The sequence below is a fragment of the Paroedura picta genome, chromosome 6 (assembly GCF_049243985.1).
Source record: "Paroedura picta isolate Pp20150507F chromosome 6, Ppicta_v3.0, whole genome shotgun sequence".
NCBI lineage: Eukaryota > Metazoa > Chordata > Lepidosauria > Squamata > Gekkonidae > Paroedura > Paroedura picta.
In genome coordinates, this window is record NC_135374.1 from 74112496 (window position 1) to 74135072 (window position 22577).

The 22577-nt window shown below is 42.1% G+C and overlaps 1 protein-coding gene across 1 annotated transcript in view; it reads right to left on the reverse strand.

Moving 5' to 3' along the window:
• The window catches only part of PHEX (phosphate regulating endopeptidase X-linked), a 124911-nt gene extending 102673 nt beyond the window's left edge, over window positions 1–22238 (reverse strand). Inside the window, exons 1-3 of the mRNA XM_077343042.1 lie at window positions 21544–22238; window positions 17265–17333; window positions 14473–14634 (exon numbers count right to left, since the gene is read on the reverse strand). Of these exons, the coding sequence (XP_077199157.1) occupies window positions 14473–14634; window positions 17265–17333; window positions 21544–21667 (355 nt within the window). The 5' untranslated portion in view covers window positions 21668–22238. The remainder of the gene's footprint in view (window positions 1–14472; window positions 14635–17264; window positions 17334–21543) is intronic.
• Between the last annotated feature and the right edge of the window lie 339 nt (window positions 22239–22577).

Below are 22577 nucleotides of genomic sequence, written 5' to 3' on the forward strand. Positions count from 1 at the left end.
TGAATAGGACAAAAGAATGAAATGATGGGACAACACACTGAAGAACCGTACAGAATAGCTGAAAGGATGACAGATTCCTTTCAAAAAGCATCTTTTGAAGAAGAATCTACAGTTTTAGAAAGTGAAGTGAGAGCTGCATTACGACCGTTTATGCACTGGAGGTTTCATGCCAGGCTGCAGGCTGGAGTTTTAATCATGGCAGGTTGCCCCACCTCTTCCTGCACCGACATGGGGGAACATTTGGCCCGGTGCACCTCATCCGCCCTCGATTTGTGCTCCTGCACAGGAGCTGGGGCAGTGAAGTTCCCAGTGCATAATCGGTCTACGAGAAGCCAGGAATAACGAAACACCAGGAATAGATGGGATATCAACAGAGGTATTTCAAACCACATAAATGGTGTCCATCAACATTTTAACAGGATTATGCCAACAAATATGGAAAGAAAAACAATGGTCACATACCGGAAATATATTACAAAAAGAGAGATATCAAAGACTATTCCACTTTAATTTCTCATGCAAGTCAAATGATGCTCAAGACTTTTACCATATATGGCAGGCTTTCTCAATCAGGATTTCATGAACAACAGCCCTTCACAACAACCTTTATAAGGTAGGTTAGGCTGAAAGAGTAAGTGATCCAACATCATGCAGCAACCTTCATAGCAGAATTGAATTTGAAGCTGTGACTCCAGGATTGTAGCCCAGCACTCTGTCTACACAGTATTGCTACTGGGTTCTGGGTGTTCTTCAGATTGAATACATTATTTGCCCTTCATTATTGGCAGCAAAGGATGAGTTCAGAGAGCTCATTTTTACATTCAAAGCTAAAATTCTTTGTAACATGAATGTAAAATTTATATTTGTCAGAATCATCCAAGAATATGCTTTCATCTCAACCACACATTTACATAAATAATGTTGGAGACACTCAAATACAATTTAAATTTCATGTCTGAAAGTGACTGAAGACTCACAGCCTGTAGTTCCTTATCTCCACAAACACTGGGATGAAGACCAACCACTGGCCTCCTTTTCCCCCCTTTTCTCACCTTATTAAATCATTCTTTGAAGTGCGTTCTTATGAGCAATTAAGGGATTCTATTATTCAAAATCACCACTGCTTGGTGAGCTAGGACTTTTCAGGAGCAGCCTTTTAACAAATTAATATTTCTGTAGTGTGTAGAGGAGAGACAAGATCTCTGGCAAAGCTAGTTTTGAAAGAAACAGCTTGTCTTTAGAACTGCCAGGGGCTCCTTCTTGCCAGTCAGCTGCAAAACTCAAATCTTGTTTCTAGGTTACTGGCTTACATTCAAAACTCCAGCCTTTAGAGGCCATTGAGGGAAGCATCTGTTAATCACCAACACTCATGAAGGAAACATCTTTAGCTAGAAAACCAATCAAAAGCCTAGCATAAACTGTCACTGCCTCACATTGCATTGCCATAACACTATTTAGGAACTGTGAATTAGGCTCCAAAGTGGTATCTATTCCAGATTTGTTAACACAGAACAAAAGAATGTCATAGCTTGTGCATGGTACAAATCAACTTATATGACAAAGATCTTTTCCAAATGGGTTAGATCAGCGGTCTGCAACCTTTTTCAGGTTGCAGCCCATTGCCAAGGGGTGGGTGGAGAGGGCGATCCAGGGCCCCGCGCATGCGTGGCAGCCCCGCGCAAAAGGACATGTGTGGACCTGCCGCACATGCGCTTTTGCACTTGATGGGGGCGCAAAAGCACACGAGCAACAGTTTTGCGCATGCGCAGCAGTTTTGCGCTTGAGCATTTGTGCTCCCATCGGGGAGCAAACGTGCATGTGCAGCGGTTGAAGAGTGGCAGTATATAAATAAATAAATAAATAAATAAATAAATAAATAAACAAACAAACAAACAAACAAACAAATAAATAAATAAATAAATCTTATTTGTTGACCTTCCAAGGCAACTTGCTGGCCATTGCATGAGGCAGGATGCTGGGATACATGGGTCACTTGTCTGATCCAGCAAGGGTCATTATACAGTCTATAGACAACTGTAGACATAAATGATGCCAGTCATAGCCACAATCTCAAATGACATTCTCAATAACACATATTGATAGGATATTTTAATTGAATGCAACAGAGGACACATTATTGCAATACTGCATAAAGATCATGTATACTAAAGGGGATTTAATTGTTGGCAGTATGAAAATGTCCCTCTCCTAAAATGCACATTGTACCATAGATAATATTTTGACACTTGAAAATAAATGGGTCACCATTAATAATTATTAATGGATCTAGCATTCATATAACAATGATTAGTCAATGCATACTAATGTTCAGTTAACAAGCATTTAATTAATATGCACCTCCACAGAGATTTCATGAACATGTAAGCCCATAAATCAAATGAAATTGATATAATATTCTAGGAAACAACAAATTGTTTTTTGCAGGAAAGAAACTGAATGACAGCAGTCATAATAATAGTGACCAAATGTCTATATTTTTCTCAAGAAGTAATTTTGTTCTGTCATATCTCACAGTAGCTGTGGATGTTTTCATGAAATGAGCCATTAGTTTTGTTTATACAAATAATGGCACATTTCTAGAATATGGCCCAATTTATTAGAGATAAAAACTTATGCCGCGACTAAGTAAGTCAGGCCTTAAAGGTTTCTGCTGTCTTTGGTCAGAGCAAAGATTGGCTGCATGTTCCACAGGCAATAGCCCTGAGATCAGGATTTAATGTGTGGCTTGGATTTCTTATGAATGCCAGTGAACCCAGAAACGAGAAAAAAGGAATGGTGAAAAGACACCTGAGGAGGCACAGTCTATTTTCCTTATCAGTAAATTACTACAGAATTCATTCATCATCAGGACTTAAGCATTATTTCTCCAAGCCCAGTATCTTTATACCGCCCGTGGCGCCACGGGCGCCACGGACTAAATAAAGCCGTAAGGGCTGTGTAGGAGGAGTTAGGGCGGGCTCGGTCCGGGATGAGGAAGGGTGCCGATTGGCCCCTTCCTCTTGACGGACCATCGGCCGAGCCAATTCCCACCCCACTCACAAGGAAGCAACTGCGAACCGCGCGAAGCGCAGCTTGCAGTTGCTTCCTTGCCGGTGGCCTGACGTCAGCCTGCCGGCCAGGGAGCCCCTAGCAGTCGCGCAATGCGCGGCTGCCGGGGGTTCCCTGTCTGGCGGCTTGGTGCGGCGAGAGGCGCGAAGCGCCTCTCGCCACGTCAAGCCGCCGCTCAAGAAAGCAACTGCGAGCCGCGCAAAGCACGGCTCGCAGTTGCTTCCTTGCTGGCGGGCTGACGCGACGGAGGCGCAAAGCGCCTCCGACGCGTCAGCCCATTGGCCAGGGAGCCCCCGGCAGTCGCGCGAAGTGTGGCTGCCGGGGGCTCCCTGCCCGGCGGCTTGGCAGTTGCGGCTCGCAGTTGCTTCCTTGCCGGCGGCTTGATGCGGCGAGAGGCGCAAAACGCCTCTCCCTGCGTCAAGCCGCCGCTCAGGCCTTCGCTGTAAAGCCGCCGCCGCCCTCAAGCCTCTGCCGCCGCCGCTCAAGCCGCCGCACAGAATGGCCGCCAGCCAGAAGACGCAGCACCGGGTAAGACATCTTTTGCTCTCCCACTGCCTCCTAGGATGTATTTAGGATACAATGGGCTTTTTTACTAGTAAATGTATAAGAAGAAGAAGAAGAAGAAGAAGAGTTGGTTCTTATATGCCGCTTTTCCCTACCCGAAGGAGGCTCAAAGCGGCTTACAGTTGCCTTCCCATTCCTCCCCCCACAACAGACACCCTGTGGAGTGGGTGAGGCTGAGAGAGCACTGATATCACTGCCCGGTCAGAACAGTTTTATCAGTGCCGTGGCGAGCCCAAGGTCACCCAGCTGGTTGCATGTGGGGGAGCGCAGAATCGAACCTGGCATGCCAGATTACAAGTCCGCACTCCTAACCACTACACCAAACTACACCAAACTGGCTCTACACCAAACATCCATGCCCTCCTGTTCCATTATTTACATACAGATAATCTCATGAGATATTAAATTGTTGTTGTTGTTGTTGTTTATATTGTTGTTGTTGTTGTTGTTGTTGTTATTATTATTATGCTGCCTCTACATGGGAACAGGCTCAGGGTAGCTAACAACAGAGTTGGTTTTTATATCCTGCATTTGTCTTCCAGAAGGAATCTCAAAGTGGCTTACAGTCACCTTCCCTTTTCACTACTACACCCAGCTGGCTCAGCTGCTTAAAACAGCTGGAGTCAACCTAACTCATTTTAATTCGAAATTAAAATTTAATTCAGATTAGCTACCCTTCCAAGATATTCTCTGCTTGGTTCTCTGTTAGTTATTGTTCAAATATACACTGTTAAAGGTGGGGAGCATATTGTGTGCTGCTAAAAAAAATGTTTTTTCCTGCTGGGTCTACATTAAAACAGATAGGAAACAACAACAACAAATTATTGTTCCATGACAAAACTGCCCCCTCCAAATGGCAGCTTTCTTATGATATAGCCAGTGCCATGGGGAAAATTGGGAAAAGTCAATCATTTTTATTTTATCCATCAGCATTTTTAAATCAGGAGAACTGGTACAGTTAAGCAATATAGAAACAGCCCTGGGACTAATATGAATGTTGCTTTGTAAACTGTACAAAATTTGTACCCTCCGTAAGTATTTGTAATGCATAAAACGACAGAGCCAAATAAAGCTGTCTGTCTGATCTAGTGGCATGAACTCTCAAAACACAAAGGAGGTGTATGTGTCTCTCTCTCCTGACAAAAGGACACCATGGCAGTCTTGTGGTTAGATGATGTACAGCCATAAAACCTCTCTCAGGAACCAAAATGATCTCGTTTACTCATCCCTGGTTTCCCACATAGCCATTACAACAACAGCTCATCAGACAAACATTAAAAGCCTACACAGTTTCCTGACTTCTTCACCATCTAGTCTAGAAGTAGAAAATTTAGCCACCCTGAGGTAAAATATTTTTGAGGTAAAATATTTTTTTATTAAATTATCTCCATTCTGAGGACATGACAGTGCGAAGCAGAGTCACTCAGGCAAGAGGAGAAGGAACAGGGTGAGCTAAGCCCCCTCTCCTCCTATTCTGAGGCTTGTGGAACACCTTGTTTTGTGTACTAGTGGAAGGTGGCATTATTTCTGAGGCAAAGACTGCACATGATTGCAATGAGACAGGAAATCTAGTCTCAATTCAGTCCAGGAGGGTCCATTGTCTTGAGCTTCATTATCAGTTGCAATTCAGCAGTCTTTTTTCAACTCTCCGTTTGAAATTCTTCTGTAAGGGAACTGTTACTCTTAGGTCGACAGAAAATTGGTTAGGTTGGTGGGTAGATAGGTGGGCAGTAAGAGCACCTGGCCCACGATCCCGGGAGCATGTTGGGAGCCACACCCCATCCAGGCCCCTCCAAGCTTGTGGACCCTCATGGTCATATGTGCAGGCACCACAGCCCCCATGGGGGTTTCTGGTGCCAATTTCAGTCATCATCTACAAAGTCCATAGGAAACAATGCTCCTCTCTAAAATTGTGACATGCTGGATAAAGAATTTCAGCCAAAAATAATGTTAGAGGATTGAAAATAATTTTTTTTGGGGGGGAGACACATTAAAATAACAAAATAAAACTATGACATGGGAAGGTAGGTAGGTGGATGACCACTTCCCAGGGCCAAAGGGCCTGCTCCTTTCCCTAGTAGGAGGAGAACCTGTCCGGAGAACTCACCATGCGGGCTGGCTTGTTTGTCTGCGCGGCAACTCCCTGGCCAGGCCAGGCGAGGCTGGGCCAAGCAGCCAATGGGGAGCCGTGCTTTGTGTGGCTCCCCATTGGCTACTTGGCCCTTGAGTGACACTTGGAGGGCCCAATCAGGAGCTGCTTCATGGCTCCTGATTGGGCCCTCAAGTTTTTATCCCAGACAGGGCCCGCCCTTTCTCCTCCCATATTGTCCTTAGCATTTTATTCCTACCACTCCACAGGAGTGGTTTACAGATATACACAAGACAGCTTTCTAGAATATTTGACCAAAAAAAGGTTGTGTGGTTTTTCTTCTTCTTAAATGCATTCATTCAAGCATCCAGAAAGGAATGGAGTACATTTGTTATTTTTTCTGTCCCTTGACAAAGGTTGAACTTTCTAGCAATTAATGCTGTCATACATGACATTGATTCCGTTACCATAAACCTCATTGAAAACAACTACTTTAGAGCACATCAGGATGCTAGTCCAATTACAGGATGGATACAAAACCAAATCTGGAGTTCCCCTTACTATGCAAAATCTCCTTGTGCCTGAGTGGAGTTCATCCCAAATGGGAGACACAGATACAGTGACTTGTGGGAATCAGGCCGCATATTTAATGGTTACAGTTGGTTTCTCATATCATAGCTGGAGACATGGCTCATCTGTCAGTCCAATTCCTTGAAAGGCGTGCAATCACTTCTGGGTTTCCCTAGAAGTAATATGCCAACCACCTCATGTGCCTGCCCCCTCCATAGGTCTGGCCACCCTATACTTAGGGCTTGCAAATCTAAATATGGGGCTATTTGAGTGACATAAAAAACCCTTCATTTAAAAGTAAATGCCTGTATTTAGCAAACAGAAGTGTGGCTAGGTAAGTGAAAAGAAAATTTCATTTAAATGTGAATTGCTTTTCTGTCTGGAAATGCCGTTTCATTAGGCTAAGGATCAATGGAAAGATTTTTAAAAACTGCCTTCACCATAACCTTACTGAAAAGCCTTGGCATGCACATTTGGAGAAGTATTCCACCATTCTATATAACCTCCTATGTAACCCTGAGATTTAGGAATGCAAGCATAAATTTATTGCTTCCTGAATAGCCATATGGAAAACAGCTGCATATCATTTGTTACAGGCTGGAGATGAGGGGAAATTAAGTGCTTGCCTTCTGGTCAAAGAGCAGCCAGATTATAAGAATTTATTTAGTTACTCTTAGTTATTTGCATTACTCACAAAAAAATAACACTTGCATTTAAATACTGGGATACTATGTTCTCAAATGCCATAAAACGTTCAGGCACTGAGTCAGAGAAATGTAACAATAAAAAGGAGCCCATTTCTCTCTCTCTCTCTCTCTTTCAAATGATAGTACATAATCCGTTTCAATGGAAGCATGTACAGTGTTGCATTATCTACAGTGCTAATGTTAATTTTTATCCCCTTCAAGAAGCTCAAGGCTGTCTACCTACTTCGGTTGTTCTCTCCCATTTATCCTGACAGCAATCCTGTGAAGTCAGGCCAATTTCTTCTCTTCCTGTTAGCCATATAATTAGAAGAGTAAAACTTCTCTCTCATACTTTTGTCCGGTAGTGTAATGTAGATAACCTAAGGGTCCTAGATAATCTAGAAATGTAGATAATCTAAGGATCCATCCGCTCTGAAGGAGATAACCAGGAACATGAAGATTTTCATGTTCCTGCTCAAAGCAGGAGGTCTCATGTCCCTAGTGGCCATTGCCAGGCAGCACACCGGCAGGAGAGAGAAAATTAAATCACCAGCTGAGATGGTGGGACCTCAACCCAGAAGTTATATGGAGTGTAGGAATTGCAAGAAAGTCTGGGGTTTTAACATGGTGATTCTAATAGAACACTGATATCATTTCCAAGTTTTTCCCGTACTGTATGTGATATCACAGCATCCATGCTGAAGGCCTCCCCATATAGCCCTGCTCTCCTCAGGCTCCTACTTGTTGCCAGACCCTATACCATATGCCAGACTGCTTGAGGCAGAGTTGAAACATTATCTATCTGAGTTCCTACCAGTAAGCTGCTCTGACCTGGGTGTCACAACTAGCCATCAGATCTCAGAAGCTGAGATGGAAGGAGCCCAGGCTGGCTGCACATAGGCAGACAATGACTCACTGCCTCTGTTTGTTTCTGGTCTTTAAAACCTTATGGGTTGCCATAAATTGGCAGTGGCTTAATTACACTTTCTACCACCACCAGCAAGCTGTGTGTCCACTCTTGTAAGCTCAGCCCAATTTACGACACTTCCTTAAATAAATACTTTGTTTTTAACTGCCCATGCCCTCCAGCAGGGTCCTTTATGAACAAAATTCTCTCTTTCGACACAATACTGCTCACCTCCCAGTGCCAGGTTAGAGATATTCAGTTAGCATTGGGAATTTGGACTTGGCTTGGTCCTGAATCTCTCCAAAGAAACAGCTGTAGAGTAATACAGAGTGTTTGAAAGTAGAAGAAGAAGAAGAAGAAGAGTTGGTTCTTATATGCCGCTTTTCCCTACCCGAAGGAGGCTCAAAGCGGCTTATAGTCGCCTTCCCATTCCTCTCCCCACAACAGACACCCTGTGGGGTAGGTGAGGCTGAGAGAGCCCTGATATTCCTGCTCGGTCAGAACAGTTTTATCAGTGCCGTGGCGAGCCCAAGGTCACCCAGCTGGTTGCATGTGGGGGAGCGCAGAATCGAACCCAGCATGCCAGATTAGAAGTCCGCACTCCTAACCACTACACCAAACTAAGTTATTAGTTACCTTTGTGGATGAGGCACAGATCCAGACTCACAGCACTTTGACATTTAAATAGAATTATGATTACTGGGAAGATTATATGGAATATATGTCATATTCATCTGCTTCATTCTCCTTACTGAAGCAGAGTACAAAAGCTTATAGTTAAAAAAAGCAGCACATTGCAAACCTCTATGGCTAGGCTGCAGGCTGACTACACCCTACACATCAGCAGATGGAGACAGCTGAGAGCCTTAATGATGGCTGTTCCTTGCTTGAGCAAAAGCACATCATCCTTGTTTCTGAAGAAGTTTGAAGTGGGTGGGACTATGTGCAGTAGTTTTCCCACTGCTCATGGCTGCAGTCCCAGCACTGACCACCCAGCATCACTAATGAGCACATAGGCACACCTTAGCTGCTTAAACAGTTTAACAATAGCCCTTCAATGTTGACTTCACCAAATTACTTGCTAATTGCAGTTCCAACAGTTGATAGCCTAGGAATTTGTTTAATAAAGAACGAGTTACCATCTGGCCCCTCCTATAATGTACAAATTCAAGGACTACCTCATAATGTAGTTTTACCAGCTCTCAAGATTGTGGGGGTGGAGCCTAAGAAGGGTGGGGTTTATAGAGCCTAGGGACCTCTGCAGGGCATAATGCCATAAGGTCCATCTTTCAAATTGGCCATTTTCTCCCAGTGAGCTGATCTCTGTTGCCTACACAACAATTGTAATTACAGGGGATCTCCAACCATAATAGAAACTCCATTCATTATGCACTTCAGTTGTTTCTTCTCATGGAAGACAAGACACAGATAAAGTGCTCTTAAGTTTTCTCCATCCCAATATAAATAATAGCATGAAGAGCAAACAGGGTCCATCATATTAACAGCTGAGACAGGATTCTGCCAAAGTCTCTTTGTTACTTATATAAAATTGGGTTGGGAGAAGAGGGCTCCTGTTCAAAATTAATTCCTGGCTGAGAACCTAGTCTTTTCATACAAGAATCTTCTTCAACAGGGCCATACCCCCCCTACTAAGAATGAAATTAAAATATGGTCTCAAGGGAACATTAACACATCAAACAATAGATGTCTCCCATCCCAGAAACTAGTTAACTACAGATGTCAACTCCAAAAATTCAAAACATCTGTTTATTACTTTCTGTGTCTGTACATTTGGCTATTTGTCATCAAAATCCCAAATCTAGATTTGCATTTCAGGGTGGGGTGTTTGTATGAGAAGGGAAGTCAGGATGCCAGCCTCCAGAATTACATCTCCAGAGATCAGTTTCCAGAGATCAGTTTCCCTGGAAAAAATGGCTGCTTTGGAAGGTAGAGTCTATGGCACTGAAACACCACAGAGGTCCCTGTCCTTCCCCAAATCTCAAGTTCCCCATCTGGCAACCCAAGCTCCATCCCCGGCTGGTAGCCAGTCAGAGCTAGCAACCCAAGGGACAAGTTGTAGAAAATTTTACTGCATGCTTTCTAGCATAGTTATATATTCATTGCCCTAGATCCAGCAGTGCATAAGTAAAATTGTAAATGGACTTAGCACAGCCCTCTTTGCACATGATATTAATACTAGAATCATAGAGTTGGAAGGGACCTCATGGGTCATCTAGTCTAGCTGTCCCCAACCTTCTTGTAGTTCAGGACCGCCTCCAAGGGTGGGAGAGAGCCGGTGGCCCAGCCGCCGCCGCTGCACGTAAACGTGCACGCACAGTTGCTGCGCATGCGTGTTTTCGCCACTAGGTGGCACTAACCCGCATGCACAGAGCTGCTGCACGTGCGCGTTTTCGCCAGCAGGGGGCGCAAACACGCATGTGCGGCAGCTCCGCGCGTGCGCGTTTGCGTCGCTGGCATGCCGGCGACCGCACCTGCCTCTTTTTCCCCCCTCTCACTGCGGGGGGGGGAGGCAGGTGCGGCCGCTGGCGGCCCAGTACTATGGCCTTCACGGCCTGGTACCGGGCCGCAGACCGGGGGTTGAGGACCCCCGATCTAGTCCAACCCCCTGCACTATGCAGGACACTCACATTACTACTTTCCTTTATGTATCTTATAGTGCCCAGAAGTTGCTTCTTAAGATTTCATTCTCTCCAAGATAACAAAGCTGGGTATATAATTCTATTTCATGATTAGTTAACCTTTTTCAAACTTAATCAGTAATAATCTAGAAGTGATTATCTAGGGCCATTCCGCACCAGGATCTATGTAGCAAATTGGTTGCAGAACGAAAAAATGCCATTTTAAATAGTGGAATTCGTTGTTATGCATACCTGCCTTTGTAGTGGAATCCAGTTGCGTTTCTATCGTTTCCCACAGGTTTCCGGTCTCGGCAAAAATCACTAGCCAGGAAGCGATATTGCCGAGGTTTGTCCCTGTCAAGCAGCCAATGGGCGGCTGTTATTATGCTCCCAAAAAGCCCCTTTCCCTTTAAGGAAGGTTTACAAAAAAAAACACGTTGCAACAAATCTGCGTTGACTCGTTATAGTGGAGAGACCCATCTAGCTAGCAGGTGGTGTTTGAGCTGCTGTTTCATCGTTGCCATGCTCCCCCCAAGTGAAACCCCCCACACACACACACGGGCGTGATTTTCGGCCGAAAATAGAGTGAAAAATAAAGGGAAAACAAACCAGCAAACGGGGCTGTGTGTTGCTTGGTGCTTGGCGACTTTAAACAGCTCTGGGGAGGGACTGCAGCCAGGGAAGCCTTGCTGGGTAAACGAAGGCTTGCCAGTGCGTTGATCTCCACTCGGTCCGAGAAAAAAACATGGCGATCGCTTCGCCGGAAGATCAGAGGAGAGAGCTAGGGGGAGGGACTTGCAGAAACCACAACAATTGTAATGCACAGAACTTTCCCGCTAGCGTTGCAGATTGGTTGCAAGAGTGTAGCGCTTTCTGGAGGGTGAATCCACTTTTTGGGATTTCCCTGAAAGCGCTACAATGAAGCACTTTTTGCGGTTTCAGGAGTGTTGCAGATTGTCAACGACGTTGTGCATAACAGCAAAACAGTAGCAATTTCAATTTGCAACCATTGTGCAATTTTGAACGAGTGCGGAACGGCCCATAGAATATAAAATATTTAGTTTCCAGAAATAGGACCTCAAGTGGAGTGAAAGAAAACATAGGTGGAACACAGTGCCTGACCTGAAACACTGTTTCACTGCACCCAATACCTTATCAGATAACAGGCTTTTAATTTGTGACATGATGATTTCTATTAAAGAATGAGAAGATGCTTCCATGTAAATTTCAGGGGTGTGGGGGATGAGTATGTTTGTGAATCTCCTTTAGTTACTTGGGCTGTGACCAAAGCACTAAAAGGGTCTAGGAAAAAACAGGAACAGCCAAATTCATTCATCTGAGGGCTGAATTCTGTCCAGAAAAGATATTCAGGTACTCGACTGCCCACATCACCACTCTCTGACTCTCCTGCCAACAAATTAGTGGAAATTCGCAGCCCCACCTACAGTCTAGGGAGGAGAATACTAATAGGTCAAAATATTTTCCCCCTTTTCCTTTAGACACACAGAAAGTCAAACTGACATGTCAGTTTACCGCTTTGTGTGTTTTGTCTGATTCCAGTACTTCTCCTAAGTACCTCTTTTCCACCATCCAGTTCCAAAAATACATTTGAGACAGACAACTACATAAACTTTGAAGCCATCCAAAAAAATCATCATCATCATTAGTCTTCTTCTGAGGCTGTATTTAGTAGGAACTGGAAACCCAGCTTTTGTTCTTAAATGTTCATTGCTAATCTTGACATTCTTGGTTGAGTCATCTTCCTATGGTAGACAAAAGTTTTTGCTTGACCAGATTTCATACATATCACATTCTTTCTGGCTATCCTATGTATTAATTTGGAGACCATTCTATAGCTGTAATATTGACATCTTGGCTATTGATATCTCAGGAGTATCAATAAGAGAGAGACACTTTTTTAAAAAAAATGATGTTTGTCAGTAACATATTTACATGCCATATTGTACAAGACCAGGTAAGCAAGCTCTTCTGTAATTATCCATGTTGCAGATTACAAAAGCTGGAACCACTTTGTGTCTTAACATGAGACTGATTTAAGCTTGTCCAGTAGCACCTGTAAGGCCAACAAAATTCTATACAAGGTATAACGAAGACTGTTTCATGTATCGTTGACTAGTTTTAATGTAAACCGCCCTGAGCCTTCGGGGAGGGCGGTATATAAATCTAAATAAATAAATAAATAAATAAATAAATAAGTTTTCATGTGCAAGCACATAAAAGCTTATACAGTGAATAAAACTTTGGACTCAAACTTTTTTCTGTTGCTTCAGACCAACCTGGCTACCTACCTGAATCTATGAGAATGATTGGCAGTCATCATATTCCACCAAAAGTATTTTTTCACTCTACTGACAGGCATTGTCACAGTTTCTTGGTGAAAGATACTTTAAGAATCATCTCATACATCAGCTCTTTCATGTTGGCAGGGAAATTGCAAAGGAAGTTGGACAACTTGGGTTTCATCTGCTTTTTGACTGCATTAACAAAAATTCTAATTTGTCTTTGCCCAGTGTTTCCCTGAAATCCAATAATTCATTTATTTCCCCTTTTTAGGAATTTGGGGTCTGTTTCTAATCAGTTCTGTTTTGATATATAGAAATTGGAAGAGAAGAAGGGCAGGAAAGAAAATTCTGCAAAATGTCAGAATATCACACCACAGATGCTCAGAAGCTGGCAATCCCCATACCATCCTATCCTTCTTCACCTGTGGCACGAAATATCAAAAACATATGTAGTCTGAATGTACAAAAAGGTGCATTGATTTCTTCATAAAGAAACCCCTTCTCAACTTAAAAAAACAGAAAAAAGAATAAAAGGTATCAATGGGTATATTTTTAAAGTGAACTTAGGAAAAAGAAATTACCCTCCTACAATACAACTTTTTGAAATAAACAAACTTAGGAAATCTATGAAAGACTACACGAAATAATTCTTTTGATCCAGCACAGAGATATAACCACACCACAGTATCAGTCAGAATGCATCATTCTCTCAGAATACCTGAGACAAAAGGCTTTGGACTGCGTTACGCTTCAAAATTCTATACCAAGTTATCAGGGACTTCCATAATTTTACTATGTGCTGTGTGAAGAAGTGAATCCTTTCGTCTGTCCCTTGGAGATGAGCCATGCGGAAGCGTGAAAACTCAAGCCGTCCCCAGTCGGGCATTCCCAGCCATTGTTTCCCCTCCCCAAGCATCAATTCTGTCACCTACCATCACAACCTTCTCAGGCCCTTTTTCTTAAAAGGCCAATCACATTAAAACGCAATTTCAATATAATGAAATAGTAATCCCACCTAGCCATTGCTATGTTTGGTTGGCACTTTTTCTTCTTTCTCTTTTTCTTTAGGATTCAACTTCATACGGTTTTAGTGATACTGAGGACAGTCTGCATGGGGGAATGACACGATAAGACAGTCCTGCTTTTTGTATCCCCTTGTTGTTTTGTTACAGTTTTGCACTATAATGTAATTGTGGTAATTTTAAAAAGATTTTGGTCTTGGAGGGGGAACTCAAATGTGACATTCAGACATGGAAAAAGATCAGGAAACCGATCCCGAGGCAAAAAAACAGGGGAGTTCCCCTTGGGAAACAGTCTAGGTGTCATCTGCCAGAATTCCTTAGCAGGGTCTAGCAGATGAGATCTGGGCCAACTGAATAAATTCTACATTCATAATGGCAGGAATGGGGCCTTGTTTACCATAGAGTTCTCTTACTTCAGTTTCCCTCTCATTATATTCCTATCACTGGCAATTCCAGTGGCTGTATTACTGGACAGTGGAATATAATAACAGCTCATAATGCCTTGTGCAAACAGAAAAATCCAATCATGAATAATTGCTATAACACAATATTCAACTATGTGTGAATATATCTCCACCTCTTAGCATTGTAGACTGCTGAGGTTTTCAGTAAGAGCTACCAACCTTTCAATTTGAGGTCTACATTGTGCCTCAGCCAAGGATAAATTCCATGACTTGATGAATCTTCAGGAATGGGATTGTTCTGTATCCATCCTTCACACGCAAACCGGAAAAAGTTATCACAGGGATCCACCGATGTGTTTAATTTGCTCATGATGGTTGCAGCTGGGAAAAGTCACATAATTTCATATAAGGAGAGGATGGTATATAAATAAACAAATAAATAAATAAATAAACAAATAAACAAATAAATAAACAAATAAATGTTCAAAAGCCCTCTGAACTCTTGGTTATCATGTTTTCCATCATACCATCTACAAATTCCTTTCCTCAGATTTCTTCTCAATAGTTTTCAGATACGCTGCTGTTACCTATGCTTAAACATTTTGGCATGGATTTACTGACTGATTAGAGAAACTTACTATAAGAGTAACAGAGTTATTCCCTTCTAAATCCCTTGAAGTCAATCATCTTAGAAAGGTGAAAGGCATATAGGGGAACTATGAGGTATGATAGGAACAGCCTAATCCTACTTAAGCAATGTAGAGCTTAATCTGAAATGCAATGCTCTTCAGGGAACGTACAGGGAAAAACAGTCTCTCAGATACGCAGGGCCCAGACCACCTGAGTATCAGCATCCTTAACCTGATCTGGAAATTGGCTTATTTGCCTTCAGGTGAGCTAGGATTTTTTCAGGATATGTTTTTATTAATTCTGCCCACCCACCCCCCCTATTGCTTCAGTTAATTCCCTTATTTCCACCTACATTATTAACCCTCCAGTTTTTGCTTTGGATTTTCTCTCTTTTTTATTTCCCATGTTCTTTTGAGACCAATATTAGCCTGATAATTTTTTTCTTGAAGCCAATTCTGAGTCACTTTTTCACTTGTGCATCATGTCTCTATTGGTTTTCTTTGTCCCACCCACTCCCATCCACCTTCAGCTCATATTTCAATTGTTAGACTATTGTCATAAACAAACTACTCCTTCTCTTTCCCCCATCTTGGTTTTGGTTTTTTTTTAAATATATAATTGTTATATCAATATAGAAGAAAAAGAGTTGGCTTTTATATCCCATTCTTCACTGCTCAAGGAAGACTCAAAGTGGCTTACAATCGTCTTCCCTTTCTCTCCCCACAACAGACACTCTGTGAGGTAGGTCAGGTTGAGAGAGCCCTGAGAGAACTGTGATTGGCCTACAGTCACCCAGTTGGCTTCATGTGGAGGGGTGGGACTCAAACCCAGTTCTCCAGATTATAGGCCACCATTCTTAACCACTACACCATGCTGGCTCTCAGATATAAACATGTTGCACATGTTCAAAAATGCACCTTCAATGCACTTCAGAAGTACATTTTCCTGTTTTGCAAAGGAAAATCCAGCAGCAAAGGCACATTGAAAGTGCATTATCCAACAGGCATGGAATGAAGACACACACAATTTAGCTCTCCAGCTTTTATTGGGAATAAAAGTGTCTAGCCCTTTCTCTTGTGAAATATAACTTAAAGCAGATGAAACCCAAGTTGTCCAACTTAGATAAAAATATGCAGCCATGATATCATTATATTAATATAAGCATGCACACATACAAAAAGGGATGCTACAATGCCAATGCTGATGCTATCACCCTTCATGGAAAATCCAGAGTATTTAAGGCACATATGGGGGGGGGACTGACTCCACAACTGTGAAAATGTAGATGGAGGGCAGTCGTCCAGAAGAACTGTGGTCAGACTATTCCAATGCTTGTGGGTTGACTGCCAAAAAAGTTAGGAATAAATCAAGCGTGCAGAAAAACCTGAAATTTATACACATACCTCCCTATTCACATGTAAAATGGGGTGTGAGGGCGGATGGGTCTATTTTTAACAAAACAAACAACCAAAAGGAATATGTAGGCAAAGGATGCTAAACTCTGCCTCCCCCATGCAATACCACTTAGCATTCAGTTGCTTTCAGAACTTTTCTTACAGCCCCATACATTTCCTGTATCAGAATCAGAAATGAAAGAAAAACAGTTAATGGAGGGAAATGATGTGGGCAGAGACAAGAGTTCAGTTCTCCTTGCTTAAGGACTTAATTTTGTTACACCCACATACACTTTGGATGTGGAAAAGTACTGGTAGACACTTCAACCATTTGAGCCATGATTATTTTCTTGAAGAATAAAAGGGGTAAATCATAGGGGGTTACTGTTTAATTTTAACCAGTAAGTGGTTATTTGAAACCACATGCATGTTTCCAGTGAGGCCATCCCTGCCTCCGGCTTGAGGCGAGCATTTGGTATAAATCGAGAGACTCCAAATATTGACCACAGAAACTTAGATGGCACTGCTTCCAGGAGGTGAACGACAGAGCGGGAAGCCATACGTTAGTTATATCTGTCCCTGGAAAACCTTGATTGCTGCAGGGACATAGGAAACCCATCCAAATACTAGCCCGGGCCAACCCTATTTAGTTCTATTTAGTTCTAGATGTTCAGGCTAGCCTGGGTTATCCAGATCCAGGCGTGAAGCTGTTATAACTTAGGTAGCTCTTCCTTTAAGGTAGTGGTGCAAGACACACCTCGATCAGTCTTAGTCATGATTTGCAAAAAAGAAAGCTAGCTTCACAGGGATGCAGCTGCATCTCAGATTTATCACACAGGCTACATTTTGATTTGTGAAGTAATACATTTTATTGAAAGTTTTAAGGCTTCTTGATGAGAATCAATCATTAGACTATTGGACACACCTGCATATTCCTCCATACCAAATTGCTCTTAGTATATTGCAGGGCAGAAATATGTCACTTACCTGCTTCTATGCATTCAGGAGTCAAGCAAATATGTTGTTTAGGGTGAAATTTTATAAGGCCTTGGCAAGCTGCAAAAGGGAAAAGAACCATGAATGAACTTTTTTTCGTATTTAACCAGATTGGTTTTCACACCCTGCTTTTCAATACCTAAAGGAGTCTCAAAGCACCTTATAATCACCTTCCCATCCTCTCCCCACACCAGACCCTCTGTATGGTAAGTGGGGCTGAGAGAGCTCTGAGAGAACTATGACTGACCCAAGGTCACCCATCTGGCTTTATGTGGAGGAATGTAGAATCAAACTTGATTTTCCAGATTAGAATTCATTGCTCCTAACCACAACACACTGGCTTTCCTATGATCACTGAAAATGATCCTGGATCATCATGATATACCATGGAAGCTGTGCTATACCAATTACTCTGACACTGTAGACAAAGAATTGCATGTGGCATGCATATGATATAACTGCTAGCTCATGAACTCTCTCTCCTAATGACTTAGTCTGAATAACTTCTGGAACTATTGAAAGATCTATTTTTCTAAATATGTAATAGCCAAGGATAAACAGGGACGTTAATAATGGCAGGCTTTTAAAATGTCATGTACATTCAAATATATTATTCACTAAAGATTTTCTTTAAAAATATTGCTGTTCAACTTCAGCATTTGGAATGAGATACATTAACAGAACTACAACCATTTTTAATAAAGGTCTTGGAAGGTCTCGGAAGACAACAGTTTTTAGCAAAATTGTGTTGTTGTGATATATATGCCTCTTTCCAGGTGCATATTTACAAAGGTAAATACTATCTGATATTCCACAAGCACAAATGAGCAAGAAAATTTGACACACTTTACAATGCATGAGTGTAGTTTAAAAATTCCATTGGGATAGCTATGTTAGTCTGCACATCAAAGTACCAGGAGTCCAGTATTCCTTAAAGATTAACACATCTCATTTTTCCATGAGTTTTCATGAGTCAGAATTTACTAACTCAGATGCTTAGAAGTGTACACCCCTTGAGTCGATTAAATATTTATTAGGTGTGGAGAATTAATAAACTCCAATTCAAAAGCAAAACAGTTGTGTACGTATGAGACACTTTCAAGCAATAGCAAAGAGGGATAAATAACACCTCTTTGCTGGGTATGAGATAGTAGAACAAATGAACAACTGGAAGGGGGGAGGAGTATTTAGGGTTCTCCTATCGCTTTTCATCCTGCATTAAATTTAATGTTTATTCCATTTCTCTGTTGCTGCTTGAAAGTTTATCTACACCTACCAGTGAATGGGTTTCTCTATTGAATATTGAACTGGATAGCCAAACCTATGGCCTTACACTTCTATGCATCTAGAGAAGCAGACATCTACTTCATGATGTCTCAGAGTTCTGTCCCATGATGAAGTAACTTGCTGGACGTCTGTGTAATAATGTAAAATTTAATTAGCCACTTTTAAAATTAAAGATTGGTTTTAATTTAGAACAAATTTGTCTTTCTGAAGGCTGTGAAACGTCCACAGTGGCTAGATGAAATTCAGAAACCAAAATGTTTCTGCACAATGTGTTATGGAGTCCTACTCACTCTCTTCTGCTTCTATGGCCTAATCTAGAATCATAGAGTTGGAAGGGGCCATACAGGCCATCTAGTCCAACCCCCTGCTCAATGCAGGATCAGCCCAAAGCATCCTAAAGCATCCAAGAAAAGTGTGTATCCAACTTTTGCTTGAAGACTGCCAGTGAGGGGGAGCTCACCACCTCCTTAGGCAGCCCATTTCAATGCTGAACTACTCTGACTGTGAAAATTTTTTTCCTGATATCTAGCCTATATCGTTGTACTTGAAGTTTAAACCCATTACTGCGTGTCCTCTCCTCTGCAGCCAACAGAAACAGCATCCTGCCCTCCTCCAAGTGACAACCTTTCAAATACTTAAAGAGAGCTATCATGTCCCCTCTCAACCTCCTTTTCTCCAGGCTGAACATTCCCAAGTCCCTCAACCTATCTTCATAGGGCTTGGTCCCTTGGCCCCAGATCATCTTCGTCGCTCTCCTCTGTACCCTTTCAATTTTATCTACATCCTTCTTGAAGTGAAGCCTCCAGAACGGCACACAGTACTCCAGGTGTGGTCTGACCAGTGCCATATACAATGGGACTATGACATCTTGTGATTTTGATGTGATGCCCCTGTTGATACAGCCCAAAATGGCATTCACCTTTTTTACCGCTGCATCACACTGCCAGCTCATGTTTAGTTTACAATCCACAGACATTTGCAATTCTTGCCCAATTACAACAAAATGATCAACTGTAGAATCCCACTAAATCTAGCTATGGGCAGTGAGCAGAATTCCAAAATAAGTATGCATAAACCCTTAGAATTCATTTTGAATTTTTTTGCATGTGGAATACATAGAATCATAGAATAATAGATACACCAGGGATCCTCAAACTGGGTGCCCCTCCCCCCAAACACCTTTCCTGGTGCCCACCAAGTGCTTTTAAAAGTAAATGGGATTAGGGCACTGGTTAGTTGATTGGGTATTCAGGTTTTCTAAATGTTGCTGGCTGTTGGGAAGCACCAATGGGCCTCTGATTGGTCCTCACTAGGAGGGTCAATCAGAGGCTCTTACCTGCCACTGCGCAGGGTGAAAAGTGCTGCCAGCCTTCTCCACAACTACCTGCCATTCTAGCTGGCCTCCTCATGTCTGCGTGAGGCAAGGAGCACTGCCAGCATCCACTGTAGCTGCCCACCATTCTGGTTGGTCACCCCGCATGTGTGAAGGGTGAGGACTGCCACCAGTCCCCGCCGCGGGTGCTTGCTGCCAGAGCTGCCCGAGGGTAGCTGCCAGTTCACTGCCCTATATGACAACAATTGGCAGGGGGGGCTGCCTCTAGTCCCGGCCTCCCACAGTGAAAGCTGGTGAGATGGGGTGGATGCCTGCCCCGGCTTCCGGCCTCCCGCAGAAAGAGCTGGTGGGGGGTGTATGCCGCTAGCTCCCAGCTCTTTTAAAGCAGCCTTTGCCTCTAGTATAATCTATATAATTTGTTAAAAGGGTTCAAGTACTTGATAAAAGCAGCTGGATTATATAAGAACTTTATAATTTTTGTAACATTAATAAATTTGGGTTTCTGTGAACTAGGCAAATGACTACCAAATCCTGCTGTTTAGAATGGTGTCAGAACTATCAACAGTACAACTAGATTTTATATCAGTTTAACTGCCATATGGTCACTGAGAAATTCTAGGAACTATGGTTTAATGGAGATGTTGAGAATTGTATAGCAGTGTTCCCACCCTCAACGCATTATAGCTCCTCAATATCTTGGATATAAGAATAGATATTGATACAATCATAGAATTTGAATTATATTATTTTTTGTTTTCACAAATGGCTCATTGGATAGATAGATAGATAGATAGATAGATAGATAGATAGATAGATAGATAGATAGATAGATAGATAGATAGATAGATAGATAGATAGATAGATAGATAGATCAACATTACTCATGTACAAAAGCATCCAGCCATAAGTGAAGAAACATTTTTGTTTAGCCATGGCAGTTATATGATATCCTAAACTCTTTTTCACCTACTTAAAACTCTAAAGTTCATCTAGCAATCTTTTAACTATTGATAAATGTGTGTACAACCTATCTGTAGAACTTTTAGTCAACTATAATAAAATTGAAAAACAAATGTGTCAACAAAATGTATGCATTTCAGTTCCATAGTTGTCACTGAAGGTCATTAAATCTTTTTATTTAGAAGTTTCCTGACAACAACCACCTCAGGCAGATTTTGCAGAGTATGGGACATAAATATTTTAAATAATCAGTATGTTTTAAATAAATAATCAGTACTATGAAAGTACATAGTCATACTAGTTACAATCTAAATGGACATGTTTGACATTTTGCAGAATAAGAACAGTTTGATTGCAGCCTTCTCAGAATCCTAAAATAATAGGATGGGAACCGGATGACTCGAACAGCACAAACCTAACAGCACTTTCCTGGTAGTAAACCCCATTGTGTATACTTCAGTGGGATTCTGAGTAGTCCTGCTTAGGGTTACAGTGTAAACAATCTAATGTAGTCTTTTGCATATAGGCAGGGAACCTCATCCAAGAAAACTTCACTAACAGTTCTAGTTGGGAGGAAAAATAGAATGTGATCAGCATAGTAAATCCAATATACAAACAGCAATTGCTTCAAGGCTTTTGAACAGCCTTATAAAAGCAGCATTTACGCTAGCCACAAATATTGAGACTTACCCAGGAAAAGTGCAATGCCAAGCACAACCGTGCTGCTCACAAACACACCAAGGGCTATCCGGAGAAGTTTGCTGGCTGCTGTCTTGCTGGCTGGCACTGAGCTCCCAGCTGCCTCTCCTTCCATCAGGGTAGATTAACGAAACTCTCCAAAAGAAATCTACTTTTCTTTCTATTGCTGTTTGTTGCTGTTCAGCTACAGACACGTCCCAACCATGAGTACACTTTTCCAATCTCCCTTATTTATTATAACTAAAGTCGCTGTCAGGACCCATCTCCAAGTCCTTCAGTCTTTTCAAAGTGGGGGGATGGGGAAGCACATCAGATGCAGTCTTAAGTTTCACCTCCAACTGGGACTTGGAAAGACAAGTAGTGACAATTTAATTTATAGCTCTTGCTGCTTGCAATGTCTCTGTGAGCCTCTGTGAGCCAGACACATCTTATCAGCAATTCAGGGCATAAACATTTCACAATGTTGCCCAAACAGATGGCTTAGCTATTCCAGCTTCCAGCAATTAAAAAAAATCCTGCCCAATATATTTTTTTAAAAGCTTGAACTTCAGACAAAGTTTTCCAGATGCTAAATTGACAGGAGTGTTGCCTTGCCACCTATTTAAGAAACCTAATTATCTTCTGACCATAATTCCTTTCTGTCTCCACTGCACCATTTGTCTTCATTGAAGAAAGACATCACCATCATGCACAAATCCCTTTTTAAAGCTTGCAAGGAGTCCTTGAGATATCCTAGAGCATTTTTAATTTGGGAGGTTTATGTACGATACCATGTGCCAAAAATCAGAGTCATGCTTAAGTGCAGGGCAAAGCAGTTATTAAGACAGCCTACACAGGAGTTTTTTATATATAAAAACAACAACATGTGGGCAAGTTATATTTTAGTGTCTGCGGGGCTTTTGTAATTCTTAGCCAAAAATAGTGCTGTGAAGAAAGTGCACTGATTAAAGGATTCTGTTCTTCAAGGAACAACCCCAGACAGGGGGCTGCTGAGAGTCACCAGAGAAAGAAGCCCTCTAGTCTGA